Raw genomic sequence first — 20,963 nt, forward strand, 5'->3', positions numbered from 1 at the left:
CACAAACTCAACATTAAGAATCTATAATTTACAACTTTTTTCTCATGATATAATTTATCTAATAGAAACAGAAGTAAGTACCTGTTAATTGTAACATAAAAAATGAAGGCCTCTGCAGTTACAAGTATTCTATAAAATGATTAAAAATCAGGCTGTCGTCGATTCAGCGATGGTAGTTATACTGACCTGAGAAGGCTGAGTTGACAATTCAGAGAGTTGCTCTTGCATTTAGTTTTAATATAAACTACGTAATTCAAATTGTGCCAATTCAATGCATTTTGCCCATCTGGTTTGTTTGATAAATTATGACATGTCAATGCCTCAATGGATACAAAGCAATGCATGTTTCAACAGGAAGGCAACTTTGATATTTGCTAACCGTAACAGTATTTAAGACACGAATAACATATTAGGTGAAATCCTTTTAAATTTAAAGTTTTCTGCTCAAGAGTGGCAAGTCAAATATTCTCGTGGGTAGTTTGGTCCTTGAATAATCTTATGCGATGCTCGATAAGAACATGAAGCTATATATTGATTGTTATAGCGTTGAAACGACAGAACCTGCTATGAAGGTAATTCTTATAACGCTACCACATCTGATTACGCAGTAGATAAATAAAAAAACAGGTTATCAAAGGCAACAAGAACTCTCTAAATAGATTAATGTGTGTAAAGGACGCATAATAAAATTAATTTAATCAGTTGAGCAACGGGTGTTTGTAAAAGAAGATATAGCTGTTAACAAAGATTTCCTTCCGACTACAACATAAAACATTGGTTTTGAACAAGCTACAAATAATTAATTGTTGTGAAAGATATATTGCAAGTTTTTGTTTACAGATGTTATCTTATCACACTACTAATAAAGTGAATCGTGTGCAAATATAAAAAACAATATATATAAAGTTTGCCAAAAGCATGGAATATAATTAGATATTTCTACAATCTATACACTATTGTGTATGTACATTATAAGGATGGTTTTAAAATATAACAACATTATCATTTTGTACAAATTGCAATACATTATTCAACATTTCCAATTATATACAATAGTATACAAGTTTGGCAAAATATGTGTTAGTATAAATTCATACAATAAACTGGGCCGTACAAAATTTAGAATTCTGTAAAATATAGGAGTGGTACAAGACCTTGTAAAATGTTGTTGCAAAAATGTAAAAATTTTGAAGAAATGATCAGTTATCATGATTATAATACGAAACAGGAGTATGCTTATGCTAACGCATTCCTCAAGCTGCGGCATCGACTAAGCATCCTATACACCTTCAAGGAGTAGGCCTTGCTATCGCTGACCAGTTATGTTAAAGTCAAATGGATTTCGAAGACCAGCAAGACTTGGATTAGAAGCAGCAAAAGCTGCAACTGATGGGGCTCGGTTAATGTCCAGTCCTGATGAACCTCCAAATAATCCCATATGGTGGGGATAAATATTTGAGTGAGCTGGTGGATATACAACATTGTTTCCACTTAATCTGAAAGGGTCTATTGGAGATTTTTCCCTAAATATGTTGTTGATGTTGAACCTAGCAGGTGCATCCATTTGAGGAGTGTGGCAAGCAAAGTCATTAACTGATCTGTTTGGCAATGTTGGAAATGCAGGATGTTGAAACTGAAGCGCAAGGGAGACTGAAGGATTGTTATGTAAAGGTTGGGGATTAAAAAGGTTGGCTGAGCCTGACTCATGAGGTTGACTGCCTGTAAATGCTGACATTCCATATGATTGACCGGGAAAACTATAAGGAGCGTGTGATAAATCTTTCGCAGTATCTGGATGAGACTTGACTTGTTTAGGTTTCGCTATCGGTGGTCCAGGATGAGAGTTGGATGGATTGAGGTCGAACTGATTTGGATATGTGTGGATCAGAGGTTGAGGTGGCATTTCAGCGGGTACGGAAGGATGTAATCCAGAACTGTGAGAGTTTGACTGGAAATTGTGTATGGTATTACGTTGGGTGTGCTGTGTATGAAAGGAATGGGCAGATTTTTCATATGTACTAGCCGAAACAGTTGGACAAGACGTACTTGTGAGACTAAATGTGAAAGAAGGATCAGGAAATGCAGGCTTTGAATGTGAAGGCAATGATTGCAAAGTTGTTATTGATGAAGCGGAAGAGCTAAAAAGATTGACATTGAATGGAGCTGCATAGCCTTGACTTGTCATGAAGTTTCTATCTTTTTGTAAAAGCTGTCTATGGTCCAGGTGCAGATTTGCTGCACCATCCCCTAGCACTGATTGTCCCTGAGACTCTAAGCTCTTATCTCTTTCTATCGAGTTCTTTCTCTTTGTAAGAATAGATTCTGCACTAAATGCACTGTTTTTTGATGTAGAAGCATTACTGGAATCAATATGATGAGGTCTGGAAGAATGTGCATTGTTCTGACTGAACCCATATATACTATTTGATTGCATGTAGCCAGCCTCAGGTGGCAACCGAGCTTGATCAGCTTGATGGCCTTGATTTGTTCGCTGACTGCTATCTATTGATTCTTTCGTGTGCTTTGTTCTACTACTCTTTTGGGTGGATGGTGTCTTTGGACGATGAGTGGTAGATAATAGTGGATTAGTGTTGGGAGAAGGAAGACTTTCCCGCGTTATAGAACTATGACTAAGATCATGGGCTGATACACTCTCAGTACTGGGTGTAACTTTGGACCAAATACTGGAATCACGCCCTAGCACTTGACTTGTATCACTCCTGCAAATCTGCGGCGGGAGCATTGCTGAACTTTGGGATGCATCAAATTTATGATTTTGAGCATTACGTTGGGCATAAATCGTTGTCAGCGGGTCTGAAAGTGTTTGATTAGAATCCGAAGTTGTAAATTGAGTGTATTGATATGGATCACCTTGAAAAGAACTACCAGTCTTAGTCAGAGCGGATGTTTCATTTAGTGGAGGGTATTGCTTATGTGGAAATGTTTGCTGATATGATGAAGAGGGTAGAAATGAAGTGACACTTTGATTAGAAAGATGAGGATTCGATAGCATAGAATTAGAAAGCCCCTTTTCAGCATCTTTAGCTGGTGACCATGCTGGTACAAAATTATGACTTGAAGTGTCTTTGTTTGTGAAGCTTAATGTAGAGGAGAAAGAATTAGTAGGAGAGCTTGACAATACACTGCAATTTGTAATATCAGAAGAAAGGGATACTTTGGTTGGTTCAGATTTGCTGGTGGCACAAGGAGATGATCTGTGGACCATTCTTGGTGAATCTGGTGAAGTAGCTACAGGCACAGAATTGTTGCCACTATCATATCTGAAGTTTGAAGTATGATACTGGTGAGAGATAGAGGGTTTGACACCTGAGTTTGTACTAGTTGGATGGTTTGATATTACCGCAGATTGCACGGTTTGTGGTGTATTCAGAGTACTTCGAGATAAAGGTGCAGACATGCCAATGTGATTGGTATAGGATGGATATGTAACAATGGAGGAGGCTTCACACACAGACTGAGTGCCACCATGAACCATATCCTTTTGTATATTGTCCTCGACAGAATGTTGCTGTTGTAAACTAGGATTGACTTTAGCACCTTTATGATTCGGTGTTGCTGATTGTAAAGCAAAGGCACTACTAGAAACGGTTTCAGAGGTAGATAGTCGACGGTCCTTTGTTCCAGTGGACACTGGAGCGCCATCTGTAGAATTATATTGACTGAAATCTTGTGGCTTAGGCCTTTGACTTAGGACCTGTTCTACAGTTTTTGTTTGTTCAGAATTTGATGGTCTGTTAGCTATACCTTCAATGTAATCCTCTGATTTTTTAGAGTTTCGGGATATAGAGTAGCTTTCATTAGCGCAATGACCAGTATAGGCATCAAGCACAGATTTTGTACTGCTGGGGTCTTTTTGATTTTGTCTTCTATGGTCCACTGGCTGTTCGGTATTTTTGGTTAAACTACCTACTAAATATGAATCAGAGATTGAAGAATTGTTGTCATCAGGTACTTTCAAACTGTCTGCTTTCTGGTTTGTAGATGTGACTGCAGGCGGGCTTGAGGAAGTAAACACAGGACCTAACTCCTCATCAACAGTGAGCACATAATCACTTTGAATGTTAGACTCCTTTTCTTTTAAAATTCCAGATAGAGATTCTGTGGCAGGGGCAATACCTTCAATATTTTCTACTTGCTCCAAAATGTTCTCTAGGTCATTAGGATCAAATTCAATTGCTTGAGATTGTTCAGTATTGGATTCTTCCATGGCTGTGCATTTCTCTTCTTTTTGCAGACTCAGATGGGTACCTTTAGATCATACAACCACAATAATTTGAAAATGATCAAAAGATTCTAAAACTAATATCTAGTACCCTAGGACACTTATATTTCGCTAGTATTTAGTTTCGTGAGTAGCATACAGAGTAAAATTTCGCTGCAACTTAATCTCGCAGCTCTGATGAGTGCGAAAATATAGTGATGTGAAAATAAATGCAGAGGAGCAAACATCATTAGATTCCTCAGGTCTAGTTCACTGGTACGAAATATGTTTCAATTTGGGACTACCGTACTTTTCGGACTATAAACCGCACCTCTATATAAGCTGCATCTGCTTTATTTTCCAAAAAATGATAATAAAACAATACATAAGCCGCACCTTTGTATAGGCCGCAGAACTAAGGACTGCTTTTTAATGTGGCAGCAACTTTGCCGTTTAAAACGGAACAGTGCAGAACGGCACAGTTTCGTATTATCCGACACTTTTTAATTTAGTGTCTAACGGGACAGTACCGTGAGGCATTGTTTCATATTTTCTTTCACCGCTAGAGCGCACCAATTGGAGATTCCTGTTAGTGCGCCCTAGCGGTGAAAGAAAAAGCCACAGATTAGCCGCACCCTTATATAAGCCGCATGGCTCAAATCATCAGAAACAAGTAGCGGCTAATAGTCCGAAAAGTACGGTAGTTTGTATTTGTGAACCGCAGGTAGAAATGTGTAGGCGAGATCAATAATGCAATTTGATTGCTTGCTGCCATTTGTTTCCTGGACTATCAATGACGTCAACGTCCCTGCCGCAGTGACTGATGTGGTACCAATATTAGAATTCAAGTATTTATAGCACGCGGTGGCCATGGCTCCGGGTTGTTATTGCTTTTGGTTGGTAATAAAATTCATCACCACAATAATTATTATTCAATTTTATGACTTTCCCTACCAGACTGTCATCCTCATCAGTTACAAATTCAATGACTAAACTAATATCATCATCTTCCTCATTTGTCTAGGCTTTTCCAAAAAACTTATTATCTTAATTGGTTTTGCCATGTTGCTCAGTCGGTGTATTAGCTATGAGTTTAGCAAAAATTGCCCAATGAGCCAACCACACACGAAATTGCCTGCATTTCTAATATGACGATATTATTGTGAATATCAATGAACAAAGCCATTTAATTTCGCGTTTTCGCTCGTTCGTTATGATAGTTTAGTTTCGCTCATGAAATTTTTGCGAGAGGATGTTGCCGCGAAAATGCGAAAGTTAGATGCCGCCAATACATAAGTGTCCTAGGGTAAGTACAGTCTAAGTCTACAGTTTGCATCAAGTACTTCGAATTATAATCATATGACAAGCAATATCCATGGCTGAACTAAATTCTTACACTCAAATCCAAAGCGAAACTAACGACAAATCTTTCATAAACGAAAAAGGCAAAATAGTCTAAACAATGTTTTCAGAGATGGCATTGGTAGCTAATGTTTTATTCATCAAGATTTAAGTCATGAAAAATCTAGAAAGCAACTTACCAGTTGTTTCAGTGGTTGGGGATTTGGATACTGGCTTCAGAGATTTTGCAGCTTTTGCAGGTTTTTTCTGCTCATCTGGCAAGCTTGCCTTTTTAGCCTCTTTGATTTTCCGCTTTTTAGTTCTTCGAGCTCGCACCCCTAAAGTATAAAAGTACTAGGTGTAATGCAGTCAGTTGGAAAGAACTATTAAACAGAAGACCAGCCCTCAGCATTACCAAATGTTTTTATGGCGTCATATCTTGACAGTTAGACGCTGACTATAAGGGGTAGTGAGTGCTATAGGATTTCTATAGCAATAGAACCCTTCAGTGCATCTATTGCTATACCCACCGAAATCAGTGGTAGAGCCATTTCTATAGCAACAGAACCCTTCGATGAATTTATTGCTATAATCACGAAAGCCATTGGTACAGCAATTTCTATAACAACAGAACCCCTTGGTATACTCACCATTGTAGCAGTACATACCAATGATATACTTTTTGCTATAATAACAGGGCTATCGGCACATTTATTGCTATAGTAACAGAACCTGTCGGTATATCAATTGTTATAATTTTATTTTGAATCAAAAAGATTAATGAAACACACTGCAAAGTTGATGATGTTAGTTTTCATCATTTTAAAACTAGGTGAGAAATAGTCATTAACACTGTTCCTGAGAAAATAGTTTTAAAACACTATTGCCACCAAAAAGCCAACAGATTCATCGAGCACCGGTGCCGTTGTCATTTTTAGTGCTAAAGAACAGTTGATAGTCTATCAACATTCCTATCTGCTGTGTGTACAACATCGGATATATGACCATTATTAATCTAAAGAAACAGTTGATTCATTAATTTTAGACAATCTTAAGCCATTAGAGCATTATTGCCGCAATATGGTCATGCACATTGTTCAATCATATAATTCATGGTCAAGTAGATAATTAATGACTTCCTAGTTAGAAATTCCTGTAAATTTGGATATTTGCTTGTGTTTTTACTCAGTTGTCTGATAACCGTGTTTTACTACATTTGTGTTCACACAGTTGCTCTGCTACAGAGCTTTCTCTCAGTTGTCTGACTACAGTTTTGTCACTCAGTTGTCTGATTACAGGGTTGTCACTCAGTTGTCTGATTACAGGGTTGTCACTCAGTTGTCTGATTACAGGGTTGTCACTCAGTTGTCTGATTACAGGGTTGTCACTCAGTTGTCTGATTACAGGGTTGTCACTCAGTCGTCTGATTACAGGGTTGTCACTCAGTTGTCTGATTACAGGGTTGTCACTCAGTCGTCTGATTACAGGGTTGTCACTCAGTTGTCTGACTACAGGGTTGTTACTCAGTTGTCTGACTAGTGTTGTAACTCAGTTGTCTGACTACAGTGTTGTAACTCAGTTGTTTGGCTACAGTGTTGTAACTCAGTTGTCCGACAAGCGCTTTCATGACATGGGCTTACCATTGAGGGGATTTGGTACAAGAGGCAGCATCTGCACTTGGCTGTGTGTAACTGTCTGAGAAGGAACTGGAGCAGCACTAACAACGAATCATAAATAGAACATCAAGAATAAATATGCTACCATGAAAAGGTGTGTGCCAAACAGTTGCAAAGTTTATTGATTTTCACCTGAAATCTAAATGGTTGTCCTATATTAGTTGACACTACTGTAAAATCATCATTATGGCAAAACTCCAGATATAATTTCTGTAGCCAAGCTGTGTAAAATTACCTTTTTTAGCACTATCTTTAATATTCGCTAAAATAATAATAGTAAAAAATTGCCAATTTTTTTGAAAAACTTTTTTATTCATTGTCAATCTCCATTTTTCAAAAGTTATCAGCCCATAGGTTTCTTACCATTAACTTGCATCCAAAAACATTATTTGGAGCAGCACTCAACAACCACTGCATCAAGTCATAATATGAGGACTTTAAAATGGTTGTCTGCTAGAATGTCTAGGCTGGTTTATGTATGTTTTATACAGTTTTTGACAAAGAAATTAAACATGAACGGAGGTAACAAACGAGAGTGCTACGAACCCAATTTGATACAACATAAACTAGTGCTAACCTTGCTGCATCCTGTTGTGAAGGAATAGGTGAGTCATGGCTTGTTGAAAACAATGACTCTGCTGCTGTAGCAAGCACATCCTTACCAACTAGAATATCACTTTCCTTTGTTTTCTTCTTTCTTGTCTTTCTCTTCTTTTGGGACTCGGTATCAACGCTGAAAAGGCTCGGTGCAACATTAACGGAACACGCCGGAATCGGCAGAGGAGCCAGTGTGAAAGAAGTAGCCATCTGCTCAAACATGGGTGGCTTTGGCATGATCTTTCTGCCCAACTGGTTGAGAGACACATCAACGGTGGTATGTAAAGCGTTAGTGGACAGGCCCTGCTGATTCCCTATCAGCATCACCCCCGCAGTAGTGCTTGAGGAACAAGTCAGCTCAGCACTACTCGGAGCACTGGCGATTACAGTTGTGCTCGTCACAGTTGTGACAGTAGATGAGAGGTCTGCAAGACACCAATTGAATGTTAGCTTAAATGCAGAGTCTACGGTAAAGCGTAGACGAAGAGCTTATTATAACCAATCGCTGGCTAGAATAAAGTATTTAACATTTATAAACAAACAAAAGCTAGTTTGTATTCACTGTGATTGATAACTTTGGGTTTTTTATCTGTACAAATGACATTTTCCTTCAGACCTGAATTACTTCAAATCTTCCTAGAAAGATCTAGAAGCTTGTTTCAATACCCCGAGTCTCCATCACCAGATTTGTGTTTAGCTTTTTGCTTCATCTCATTTTAGTTTCTCTAAATCATAAATATTTATCTGACTAACAATTACGAATGCTCACGTAGAGTTTTAGATTTTCTGCCAAGTTATGACAATGATGACTCGGGCAAAAAATAATTCACATTCTAAAGCGAATAAAGACTAAAGTATAATTTTTTAGAAACAGTAATAAAACAGAAACACTTGTTATATTTTTACGCTCTAACGGCGGATGCTACAAATTAGTAGAAGTGGTGCAATAACAACCACAGCTTTAAAGTTTGACTTGCAACAAAATTCACATTACAGTTATTTGGTATCAAAAGATTCACCATGTCTTACTCTGTTGTGTTGTAGGTGCAAAGTATGTGGAAATGTAATTACAAGCATTTAAAAGCTAAAAAACAAACAGTTAATCGCCGTCATCACGAAACTGCCGTAGATTAGAATCCCTTTCCAAAACGGCTCAAATGGGACGTAGCTGAACAAGATGGCTTCTGTTTACACTTTCATGCAAACTCATTCGTCGAAATATTTTCACAAATATACTTCACGCATTCAATAAAACCATGTCTATTGTCCTTACGCGTCTATTTCATCATCACTGTAATGCTGTCACTTTGAGCACTGATATTTCAAAACCCACCGTAAAAATTTGTTTAATTTTTTAACCTTAGCTCGAAGGCATGCATATCATCCTCTGATAAACATGACGAGCCTGTTGGTCATCTGTGATAGTCGAACAACGCTGCAAAAATTATTCGCGCTGTTTTGCAGGAAGTATGGGTCACATGATCAGATTACGACTACACGATTAGACCAAGCTGAAACGACACTATAAACTAGCGAGCATCTATACTTGATACAGTTATTTTGGTAAAACCCGAAGTGTTTGTCATAAACTAGTGATACGAGAAGTTTTGTATTGAGCCTTTTATTGGCCTTTCAATTCACGTGAGAACATCACGTGTCAAAACAATAACCAAATCGTTTGACTACGCCAGAGAAACAAATTGATTCCAATCTACGGCGGTTTCGTGATGGGGGCGATTAACTGTTCGTTTTTGAACTTTTAAGCGCTTGTAATCATATTTCCACATACTTGGCACCTACAACACAGGAGAGTAAGACATGGTGAATCTTTTGGCACTGCAACGTGAATTTTGTTGCAAGTAAACTTTTAAATATAGTCTACTCTCATGCCTTCCATACAACCTTAGTGCATTAGTACCTAATGTTCATAGGACAATGAACTTGCTTTAGCACATCTGATGTGCTAAACCTGCAGATTCACTCATCTCTGCTAATGAATTCAAGCGTATTTCGCTAACTATATTTACTAACTATACTTTAAATGTGGTAAAAGGTAGTTGAAGAGATACCAAAGCAAGTTTATTTTTGGCCTGGACGTAAATACAAAAAAGCATTTACTCGCTAAACATTCTAGAAATCCTATAATGAAAGCTTCAAGCTAAAAGGACATTATAGTGAATATAGATAGAGTGGTTAGCTTCAGAGCATTAGATAACTAACAATGGTCAATTTCACACGCGGTGTTTGCTGTCTTTCACAAAAATTGGACTATCGGCCAGTACAGCTTCATTCAAAAATTCTGGATTTCCAAAAAAATATGATCAATTTTGATTGAAATAAAACGGACCTGCTGTGGAGTGTTTTGGAACGTAACTAAAAACCTCGAGCTTACCTGAGCTACTCAGAGTGGACTGCGTAGAGCTCGACTCGATAGGCTGGGTGGAGTTTGAGCTGACCACTGGAATGACTTGACCATTGGGCAAGATTATTGCACTAGGAATCTGGCCAGAGTGGCCAGGCAATGCGACCAAACCATTTGGAACTCCTCCAGTTGCAGACAAATTCTCTACGGAGGCTGGGGCTGCAGCGAACACAATTGGTGCAAACCAGCAATGCTAACGTCAGAATCAATTGACAGCTCCTGACAGGTCAAACGAACAGCTTTTTTATAATCAGCTTTTTTGAACAGCGACAGCACACGTAAAGACACCTTACCTAAAAGTGCTGTATCTAAAGGTGACAACAACCCTAACCTGTCAAGGGCTAACCATTATACAGCATGCATGCACACTGTACTGTACTCACTCTGAGTGACTGGAGCGTTTGTGGAAACAGCAGGCAAAAGTTGTGGAGATGTAGAAGTGACAGACACTGCAGGCACTGCTGACTTTGCTATCATGTTATCAGAAAGTAACTGAACAGGTGCCATGCCCTGGGCCACAGGTATCCCTTGTTCATTTACATAGTAAGCCTGTCCGCTTTGCGTTATTATTAGACCTGTACAAAAAAGTACTCTATCGTCAATTCATCTTGCAACATGAAATGCTGCATCAGCGGCTAAAAGATGATGGCGCGTAGATGCCTGGATTCATCGACACGGATGCCGGTTCATTGCCCTCACAACAGACCCACACCACTTGCGGTCAGCACATGTACTAAGTACCCAAGGCTCTAGTGACACCAGCACGGTATCACTACCTTAGAGTGACCTTTCACACGAGCAGTTGCTCTTTATATAAATTACTTGCAGAGATGTTTTAGTGCAGCCAGAGAAATCAAATATCCTAGTAACTCGAGGCTGCTATACTGAAACAAATTGAGTTCATGAACTGAGTACAGCACACCCTCGCGTTATGACGTCCCTGTTTCATGGTTTTTCCGCCTTACAATGTGGAACACAATGTTTCCTCAACCGACATTTTTTTCACCATATGACATCAACAAAAATGTCTCTAAAATTCAAATTTGGAAATCGGTGTGCTGAATACGTTAAAATAATGAAGATGCCGATATGCTTTTGAAAGAGATATCCGCCTGAAAAAGATACGACGCTCACTCTCACTTCAGCATTCTTCGTGTTTCGTAAATGCTTGATATTGCGCGAGTGAAACAATTAGTAAAAAGCGAAAGTGAAAATCTATTGTGCATTTTAGTATTTAATATAATATTTACTATAACCTTTACTTCATTATTATGTATATAACTATACTAGTTGAATGCCCTGCGTTGCCCGGGTAATAAAAGTCTATGCTCACAAAACTTATTTTTGTTTAAATTTAACATATAACAGCAGTTACTATTCTAACTTTTAAAATTCATATCATGAGAAAAGTGTTTTGTGCAGTTTGAGTAAAATAAAAAATAAATAAAACAACTGTAAAGGTTTTCAAACTTTGTCAAACCACTGTTACTTTCAAACTTCGTATCATGAGGAAAATATTTTGTGCAGGTTAAATCAAGAAACCAAATAAAACAACTATATAAGGGTTTAAATGTAAATGTGAAATAATTAATAAGTAATAGCTAAATTAAGTCTGTTTTGCTACAATTACAATAAAAGATGATTTGGTAATGATACAACTAATATGAACTGAGAAAACAAGATAAAAATCCTGAATAGGTTGAATTAATAATAACAATTCGTTGCATAGAAGTGTGTGTGTGTATATAAAAAAGAGTACTGTTCCAGCAGAAGCTATCCATCAAAACGTTGAATACGACGATACTGGTACCTCTCGATACTGGTGCAAATGTAAAAATGAGATATCAGAGTGTCTTTGTCTGATCAAATGAAGAGAAAATGTTCCTACTCGAGATAATACAATTTTTCAAGTATAAAGTATTAGCCTTTTCCGATTTTTTAATTAACCCTTACGAAAAACAGGAAATATAAGTTCACGAAAAGCCGACAAAGCATCGTGTTTCAATAGAGTTGATAGAGTTTCAATTATTGCGTCATTTAGCATATAAAATCAGGATAAGAGTGTATAAAGTATACAGTAAGGGCTTTGAATCGTAAAAGCCTCTGTGGACTCATGAATGGAGAATTGGATTGCAAACCTGCGGCTGCAATCTTCGTGAATTTGAGTCCAGTAGATTGTGAAATTTTAATATAAAATATTTTAATAGCTATAGCCGGACAGACCGACAGATATGTAAAGAGACGACGACAATATTTGAGATTTATATATATATAGATAACTACATATATAATTTTAATTCGTTAGCCATGGGTCCTAAGATTAATAAAAATGCTATCAGCAGATCATAACCACTAAATACACTAAAGTAACTGTAGGTAACTATAGTTACTGAGGTGAATATACTATTTTGTTACTAATTTTTAATAAGTACATATATAAAATTTGTACTGTTAAAAATGACAAAAATGTTTTTTACCAGGGGTGTTGCATTAGATAATTACTATGGGTTTCTATAACCCTCTATCCGACATTTTCGCCTTACGATGCCAACACCGGAACGAATTAAAATCGTATGATGGGGGTTCACTGTATTTATGTAACAGACCAACTAACGAATTAAAATCGTATGACGGGGGTTCACTGTATTTATGTAACAGACCAACTAACGAATTAAAATTGTATGACGGGGGTTCACTGTATTTATGTAACAGACCAACTAACGAATTAAAATCGTATGACGGGGGCTCACTGTATTCATAAGCATAAGTATTAAAAGCACATATTACAACGTAGTGAATAAATCCATAGACTCATTACTCCAGCCTTAAAACGGCAGCTGCACATTTTTGGTGGATATTCACATCTAATCACCAGTTGACAGTTGTTTGTGATTTCATCCTGCATTAATATTTTGTTAAAATAAATTTCACTACAACGAGAGTAGCAGCTACAGCACAAAGATATCACTTGAAGCAGTTCAAATCTTGGAATATTACCTTCTCACCAGGTTAAGAGCCACTTTGTAGCTACTTTAAAAAGCAAACATCATATTTTTCTATGGACTTAATGAAGGGTGATAGAAAGGACAAATCTTTAAAATAAGAAAATGCAATGATTGTTCACACCTATGGCGCCTTACAGTGCCTCGCGTTGCGTGTTTGCAACTCGAGTTGATCAACTCGAGTTGCACAACTCGAGTTGTGAACGCGCAACACGACTTTTCAAAAGTAAGGTGCAATATATTGGTATTACGGTAGAATAACCGTAGATCTGGTTATATTAATAATGGTATATCAATAGGCACCCGTTAGCTAATAGAAATTAAACTATTAGTCTGGTGGCCCACAGGGCATTATCGTGTCAACAGGTGGCAGAAGATGGGGTCTATGGTAACTTGACACTTTTAACATGTTTCTAATTTATTCATTACTAATTTAATTTCCTACCAGTATTTTAGTTGATAAGCTAAGAGTAATTTGCCATTAAATGGTGAGTAGTTATACAAAAATAAATTTTTTCTTACGCCGTGTGCAGTCAGTCGGAACAGCTAATCAGAGCCGTAGACCAACATTTACCTCATGTTGTAGTACGGGGGTATTAAATAACCCCGATATCAATTAGGTTTGTTGTCAGTTTCCTGTCTCATCGAGCGACCGTCGGCGTTTGGAGTAATGATCGAAAACTTTAATTTACTAATTATACCGATTTCCAAAGCTAGCTGTCATGGATTACATAATTCAATATAATCAACTACTACATTATATTAGATAAAAGGCTGTTCAACGCACTAACACGTTCAACACTGCATCTTTATGGCAAGTCTGACCCTACAAGTGAAGCCGACGCCAGATACAGGTTGTTCTCATCAAGGACATCTTATGAAAAAAAACCTTCCACCAAGAGGGTTCTCTCCGTCGGCATTTAATGAGGGTCAATTAATAAGCAACAATACAGCAGTGGAAAATTCAACCATTAATGGTGCCCCCAGATTCCACAAACCATGTCTGGAGTAAAGATGATGATGAGATTTCTGGGCAATGCTTTCCTGATGAGCAAAGCGCTATTCCTAGGCAGCTTGTCCAATGAACCAGTTGCTCATGCAAAAAAAAAGAGTTTGCAAGTCTATGCGGCTGTGTAGAGTGCAGTAATGAAATGACTGATGAGATTGAGGATGGTAATCAATTAGACGGTGATGATGAGCTTTAAGATTATAATTATGTAATAGTTTTATTAAATACTTTGCAATATGCTTTCTAGAAACAATTAACAGTTTTTGATGTATCATGATAAACAGACTATGTATTTTGGTAAACATGCTATATAATAATCATACTAGTCTTCATAAGTCTTCATAGTCTTCATACTAGTCATCATAAGTACTAAGATACCCATACAAAGACATGATATTAATTAATCATCCAGAAAGTTGGTTGTCATCGAACATACTGCACCACACATTCCATCATACTGGTTACATTCAACATTTCAACCATACATGGTTTCAAAATACTGCATGGTTTTAACATGCTACCAGTACAATAAATCTAAAGCTAAGCCAGAAATTTCGCATATTGATGTCAGTTAAATAAAAAAGAAATAATTTTAATAATAATAATTTCATTTAAAAGATTAAGTTTACATTAGATTTGTTAGTTAGTCTGCGTCACAACCAGTGTACCCAATGAGGTATACAGTATAGCCTGTCAATCAGTAGTTGTACAGGTATCAATGTAACGAGTATGAAGAGGGTTTCTGGCAGATCAGTGGCTAAGGTGATGGCAAGAACTGTTTGTCATATCAAGTCCCTGGCGGCCGACTACAATGTAAAGAATCGCATCCATTAGAGACAATGAGTTCAAACTACAAAATGATCATATAGACATATAAGAGCTGACATACATTTATGGTGCGATATTTATCGATCATAACCTACCTGAAAAACGATCTATCAAAGAATGTAGCAATAAATTTAAAACTTGAAAATAGGAAGAGCTACAATACTGATTTGAACGTGTACGCAATGTGCATAGCCCTACATAAAAGTAATAGATGTACCCCTTTAGCTTTAACCACAACAATAATTAGTTAACTCATACATCGCATACTTCTGTAAGGTAATAATTGATATGTGAGTGCTATAACAATACAATATAATACAATTGATTAAAATACAACAAAATATGCATTAATATATATAATATGACACAACATAATGCAACATATCAGTCCTATAGCACAATTCAAATCAGTTCAATACAACATAATACAGCTATTATAATACAATACACTAGAATATAGTGTAATAACACAATAATACAGTACTGATAAGTTCTGCATGACACAATATAGTAACTTAAAACTAACCAAACCATCAGTTAAATAACAATCATACATTTGCATAAAGGTACTACACTTTGTGTTGATATTGGTTTGACGTTTCAAAGAGCAATACAGTCTCCAATTTTGTAAATAGGCGAGCTAAGTCTTAATAAAAATCAACAGAGGCATTCTATATTACAAATAGTCTAGTATTACTGGTTTATTAAAAAAATACCCAATCTAGGTATTCTAGTATAAGTAAGTATAAGTAATATAAGTAGCTTATAATGTTATGTAGTGCTACCGTTTTAGCCTAAAAATTAAACAAATTGAGTTAAGCTATTGAGTGTATGAAACAGTGAGTGTCTGAAGACACAGCAACAATACCTACGACAGAGATTAGTTTATTGTATAGTTTGTAACCAATATGTAAAATCTGGACTGAGAAGTTTGACTTGAGAGTTTGATTCATTATAATCAACACCTATCACTCATTGATCCAACTGACTACAGTACACAGTGAAGGAAACGCAAGATTTTCAATAAAGCAATGCATTTAATCTTTGATTAATTATTCATAAATATTAAGTAAATGAGTTTGCTATCATCTCACCTTATTTTTTCAGGGGTTTGAGATTCTTTGCAACTTGTGAAGCTCTTTGTTATTTCGACTCACTAGCAATCTTCCTCAAGCATTCAGTGTGGCATTTACATACGACTGACACTGCGAGCTGCGATCTGACTGTTTGTAGATGGTGCTCTACATCTCATAAAAACTTTGGATTATCGCTTTTTTCCGTTAGTAAAACTTTGTTGACTTCTTAGCATGTAAAACCTGATTATAATGAATTATGTAACTGATAATAGCTAGCTGTGGTAATCAATTTAAATAGAAGATACTAAGTTTGCGCTACTACTAACCAACGTACACGGCAGTTTCTAACACGGAACAGCGGAAACAGACTAAGGGCACAAATGTTATCGGTGAATGCAAATACGCCCCGTATTAAACAAATGCATAGATTTATGTTTACCTAGCTGATTGGCTGATTTGGCTAATTGCGCATGGCGCAAGGGAAATCTCATTTATGCATTTCTACCCATCTTTTAATGGCAAATAATCACTGCTTGACAAGAATAATTCCGGTAGGTATAATAAAAAAGTTAGGAAATGTTTTATTCTATCCATTAAATCTAAGATTCGTTATACCCCATTGTCGTGCCACCTTGGCAAAAAACGACACAAAAATTCCCTGTGGCCACCAGACTATATGTATGTACTGTAAAACTAAAGCTAATAGCGAATTATTAGAATTATACTGTGCCGAGTTTGCAACTCGAGTTGTACAACTCGAGTTGCACAACTCGAGTTGTACAACTCGAGTTTGTAAATATAACTCGAGTTGTACAACTCGAGTTGCACAACTCGAGTTGTGCAACTCGAGTTGCAAACTCGGCACAGTATAATTCTAATAATTCGCTATTAGCTCTAGTTTTACAGTACATACAGTTTAATTTCTATTAGCTAACGGGTGCCTATTGATATACCATTGTTAATATAACCAGATCTACGGTTATTCTACCGTAATACCACTATATTGCACCTTACTTTTGAAAAGTCGTGTTGCGCGTTCACAACTCGAGTTGTGCAACTCGAGTTGATCAACGCGAGTTGCGAACACGCAACGCGAGGCACTGTAAGGCGCCATACACACCTGCAGGATGCTGACAGCAACTCTTCAAATGAAGCTGATGCACAAATGGTCACAGATAACAAACAAATATTAACTAAATATTCAGGTCGAGGTCGCTATTGACCAGATATTCTGGATAGGACAGACAAGTAGTCAGACAGACTCACCCTGTCCCAAAAGTCTGTCTGAGCTGCCACTAGTGATCTGCTGTTGCTTGCTTTCATCGGGAGATGCAGATACTCGCTTATAAAGCGTGTTAGACAGCATACTTGGAGTCACAGCAGCTGAAATGCAGAGTCAAACTGTTTAAAGCGGTAGCTCACCTTAGTGCAGCCTTTGAAGAAAAGCAAGAAAACCTCTTGCAAAAAGAAAAACCCATGTAGTAATAACTTTGGCTGAAACAAATTTACAAGTCAAAACTGTTCGTAAGATTCAAATACTATAACAGCAGTCGTGAACAAATCAAACGTTTTGTGATCACACAGTATACGCTAGACACCGCTGTGATGCAAGACACATTCTCAAATCACAAGCAAATCTTTACTAAGTAAGCTGGTTTTCTCGTGAAATTGCAGTCTAATTTTGATGTAAAACTTTCTTTTGGAACCTTACTTTGTCAGTTTCCCTGTTGCTGGCAGCCTACAGGTAGGTGCTACAACCAAACAAACTACAGCTTTAACACTTAACACAACTGATAGAATAAAATTAATTTTTAAAAGATTAAATAGGGAAGATAACAAACAAAGGCTATCTTTCGAGAAATCAAATGAGGACAATGAATGAATTTAAAAAGGATTACAGGCCATATGGGCAGAGACACCTATAATGAGGGTGATGAATGAATTTAAAAAGGATTGCAGGCCATATGGGTAGAGACACATATAATGAGGGCGATGAATGAATTTAAAAAGGATTGCAGGCCATATGGGCAGAGACACATATAATGAGAGCGATGAATGAATTTAAAAAGGATTGCAGGCCATATGGACAGAGACACATATAATGAGGGCGATGAATGAATTTAAAAAGGATTGCAGGCCATATGGACAGAGACACATATAATGAGGGTGATGAATGAATTTAAAAAGGATTGCAGGCCATATGGGCAGAGACACATATAATGAGGGCGATGAATGAATTTAAAAAGGATTGCAGGCCATATGGGCAGAGACACATATAATGAGGGCGATGAATGAATTTAAAAAGGATTGCAGGCCATATGGGCAGAGACACATATAATGAGGGCGATGAATGAATTTAAAAAGGATTGCAGGCCATATGGGTAGAGACACATATAATGAGGGTGATGAATGAATTTAAAAAGGATTGCAGGCCATATGGGCAGAGACACATATAATGAGGGCGATGAATGAATTTAAAAAGGATTACAGGCCATATGGGCAGAGACACATATAATGAGGGTGATGAATGAATTTAAAAAGGATTGCAGGCCATATGGGCAGAGACACATATAATGAGGGCGATGAATGAATTTAAAAAGGATTGCAGGCCATATGGACAGAGACACATATAATGAGGGCGATGAATGAATTTAAAAAGGATTACAGGCCATATGGACAGAGACACATATAATGAGGGCGATGAATGAATTTAAAAAGGATTACAGGCCATATGGGTAGAGACACATATAATGAGGGCGATGAATGAATTTAAAAAGGATTGCAGGCCATATGGGTAGAGACACATATAATGAGAGCGATGAATGAATTTAAAAAGGATTACAGGCCATATGGGCAGAGACACATATAATGAGGGTGATGAATGAATTTAAAAAGGATTGCAGGCCATATGGGCAGAGACACATATAATGAGGGCGATGAATGAATTTAAAAAGGATTGCAGGCCATATGGACAGAGACACATATAATGAGGGTGATGAATAAATTTAAAAAGGATTGCAGGCCATATGGGCAGAGACACATATAATGAGGGTGATGAATGAATTTAAAAAGGATTGCAGGACATATGGGCAGAGACACATATAATGAGGGTGATGAATGAATTTAAAAAGGATTGCAGGCCATATGGGCAGAGACACATATAATGAGGGCGATGAATGAATTTAAAAAGAATTGCAGGCCATATGGACAGAGACACATATAATGAGGGCGATGAATGAATTTAAAAAGGATTACAGGCCATATGGACAGAGACACATATAATGAGGGCGATGAATGAATTTAAAAAGGATTACAGGCCATATGGGTAGAGACACATATAATGAGGGCGATGAATGAATTTAAAAAGGATTGCAGGCCATATGGGTAGAGACACATATAATGAGAGCGATGAATGAATTTAAAAAGGATTACAGGCCATATGGGTAGAGACACATATAATGAGGGTGATGAATGAATTTAAAAAGGATTACAGGCCATATGGGTAGAGACACATATAATGAGAGCGATGAATGAATTTAAAAAGGATTACAGGCCATATGGGTAGAGACACATATAATGAGGGCGATGAATGAATTTAAAAAGGATTGCAGGCCATATGGACAGAGACACATATGAGGGCGATGAATGAATTTAAAAAGGATTGCAGGCCATATGGGCAGAGACACATATAATGAGGGTGATGAATGAATTTAAAAAGGATTGCAGGCCATATGGGCAGAGACACATATAATGAGGGCGATGAATGAATTTAAAAAGGATTGCAGGCCATATGGGCAGAGACACATATAAAAAGAAGACAATATGAAAGAAAAATCAATCAACAACCTGCTTGATGAACCATCTTCTCATACTTGTCCCTTTCATCAGAAACAACAGCGAGCTCCTTCTTCAATCTGTTTATTTCATTTCCTGCCAATATACAGAAGCAGGTCTACAGCTGACTCGATGAGATAAAATATTAGTGAGACAAGAGCTGACTATCCTTAACAATATACGTACATGTACAACTACTAGACAAAGGCTATTACTCACGCTGAGCCTCGGTTCCATTGCTGGAAAGAAAAAGATCTGCCTGCTCCTTGAGATGTCTCATATAAAGAACAGCTTGTTCAAGAACTCCATTGTTTGAGAGTGCCTATGGAAATAGACATAGCGGTGTAAGTCAGATATGACTTACCTATACATATATTGAAGCAGCTCATAGCCTTCTCATTACCTACTGTAAAATATCTTTGACATATATAAATTTTTAAAGTTGTATTAACAATGTAAAAGACATGAGATCCTACCAACTTCCAAACAATTACATACCTTTTTTGCGGAAGGCAAGTAATGTTTGGGAATCATCTCCCTTAGCTCAGATATGTACATTATAATCTTCCCTTTGCGTTTGCGTTCCAGTGAGTTTCTCTGTGCCCTGTTGTCCTTGCCCAGCATGGCAGTAGTAGCGCTGGTATGACAGAAGCAAACAGAGATTAAGTCACAAGTGAACTCATCAAATTCCATTGAGGATTGAAGTTTTGGAAGGTAGCATGTAAGTGTACATGTAAGTGTACGCTAACAAATCTTGCGAAAAACTGATAACTTATAAAAGCTAATAATTTAAGACAATTTCCGAATATTTAATTATCAGAAAATTCATTAATAATTAGGAGAAATTCAGATTTTGTTTAAATAGTTGACGAATATTACGTAATAATAACACCGCGCGAAAGTGGTTTCGTGTAATCATTAGCAACAATCATTTTCACTTTGAAACACATTAGACA

General features: G+C 37.1%; 1 protein-coding gene and 1 long non-coding RNA gene across 2 annotated transcripts; one reads left to right on the top strand and one right to left on the bottom strand.

Moving 5' to 3' along the window:
- Positions 1-525: 525 nt before the first annotated feature.
- On the bottom strand, positions 526-20,589 carry LOC137392989 (uncharacterized). Its single transcript, XM_068079372.1, has 10 exons — positions 20,506-20,589; positions 20,227-20,329; positions 20,020-20,103; positions 17,440-17,556; positions 10,642-10,833; positions 10,229-10,417; positions 7,817-8,261; positions 7,204-7,280; positions 5,764-5,901; positions 526-4,269 (listed from the first exon to the last, which is right to left on the bottom strand). The coding sequence occupies exons 1-10, from the start codon at positions 20,563-20,565 to the stop codon at positions 1,307-1,309; spliced, it is 4,368 nt and encodes a 1,455-aa protein (XP_067935473.1). The 5' UTR covers positions 20,566-20,589; the 3' UTR covers positions 526-1,306.
- Positions 3,943-7,839, top strand: LOC137392996 (uncharacterized). Its single transcript, XR_010978266.1, has 3 exons — positions 3,943-4,058; positions 7,157-7,333; positions 7,731-7,839. It is a non-coding gene; the product is annotated as an uncharacterized lncRNA (long non-coding RNA).
- Positions 20,590-20,963: the final 374 nt, after the last annotated feature.

Source organism: Watersipora subatra, chromosome 1 (genome assembly GCF_963576615.1).
Source record: "Watersipora subatra chromosome 1, tzWatSuba1.1, whole genome shotgun sequence".
NCBI lineage: Eukaryota > Metazoa > Bryozoa > Gymnolaemata > Cheilostomatida > Watersiporidae > Watersipora > Watersipora subatra.

Excerpts from the sequence above, each read along its gene's own strand:
- LOC137392989 (XM_068079372.1), bottom strand. The coding sequence starts at position 20,565 with ATGTACATATCTGAGCTAAGGGAGATGATTCCCAAACATTACTTGCCT. Across the intron at positions 17,557-20,019 it reads GAAGATGGTTCATCAAGCAG|CTGCTGTGACTCCAAGTATG; the intron begins GTTGTTGATTGA and ends TCTGCATTTCAG. Across the intron at positions 5,902-7,203 it reads TGTACCAAATCCCCTCAATG|GGGTGCGAGCTCGAAGAACT; the intron begins GTAAGCCCATGT and ends TTTATACTTTAG.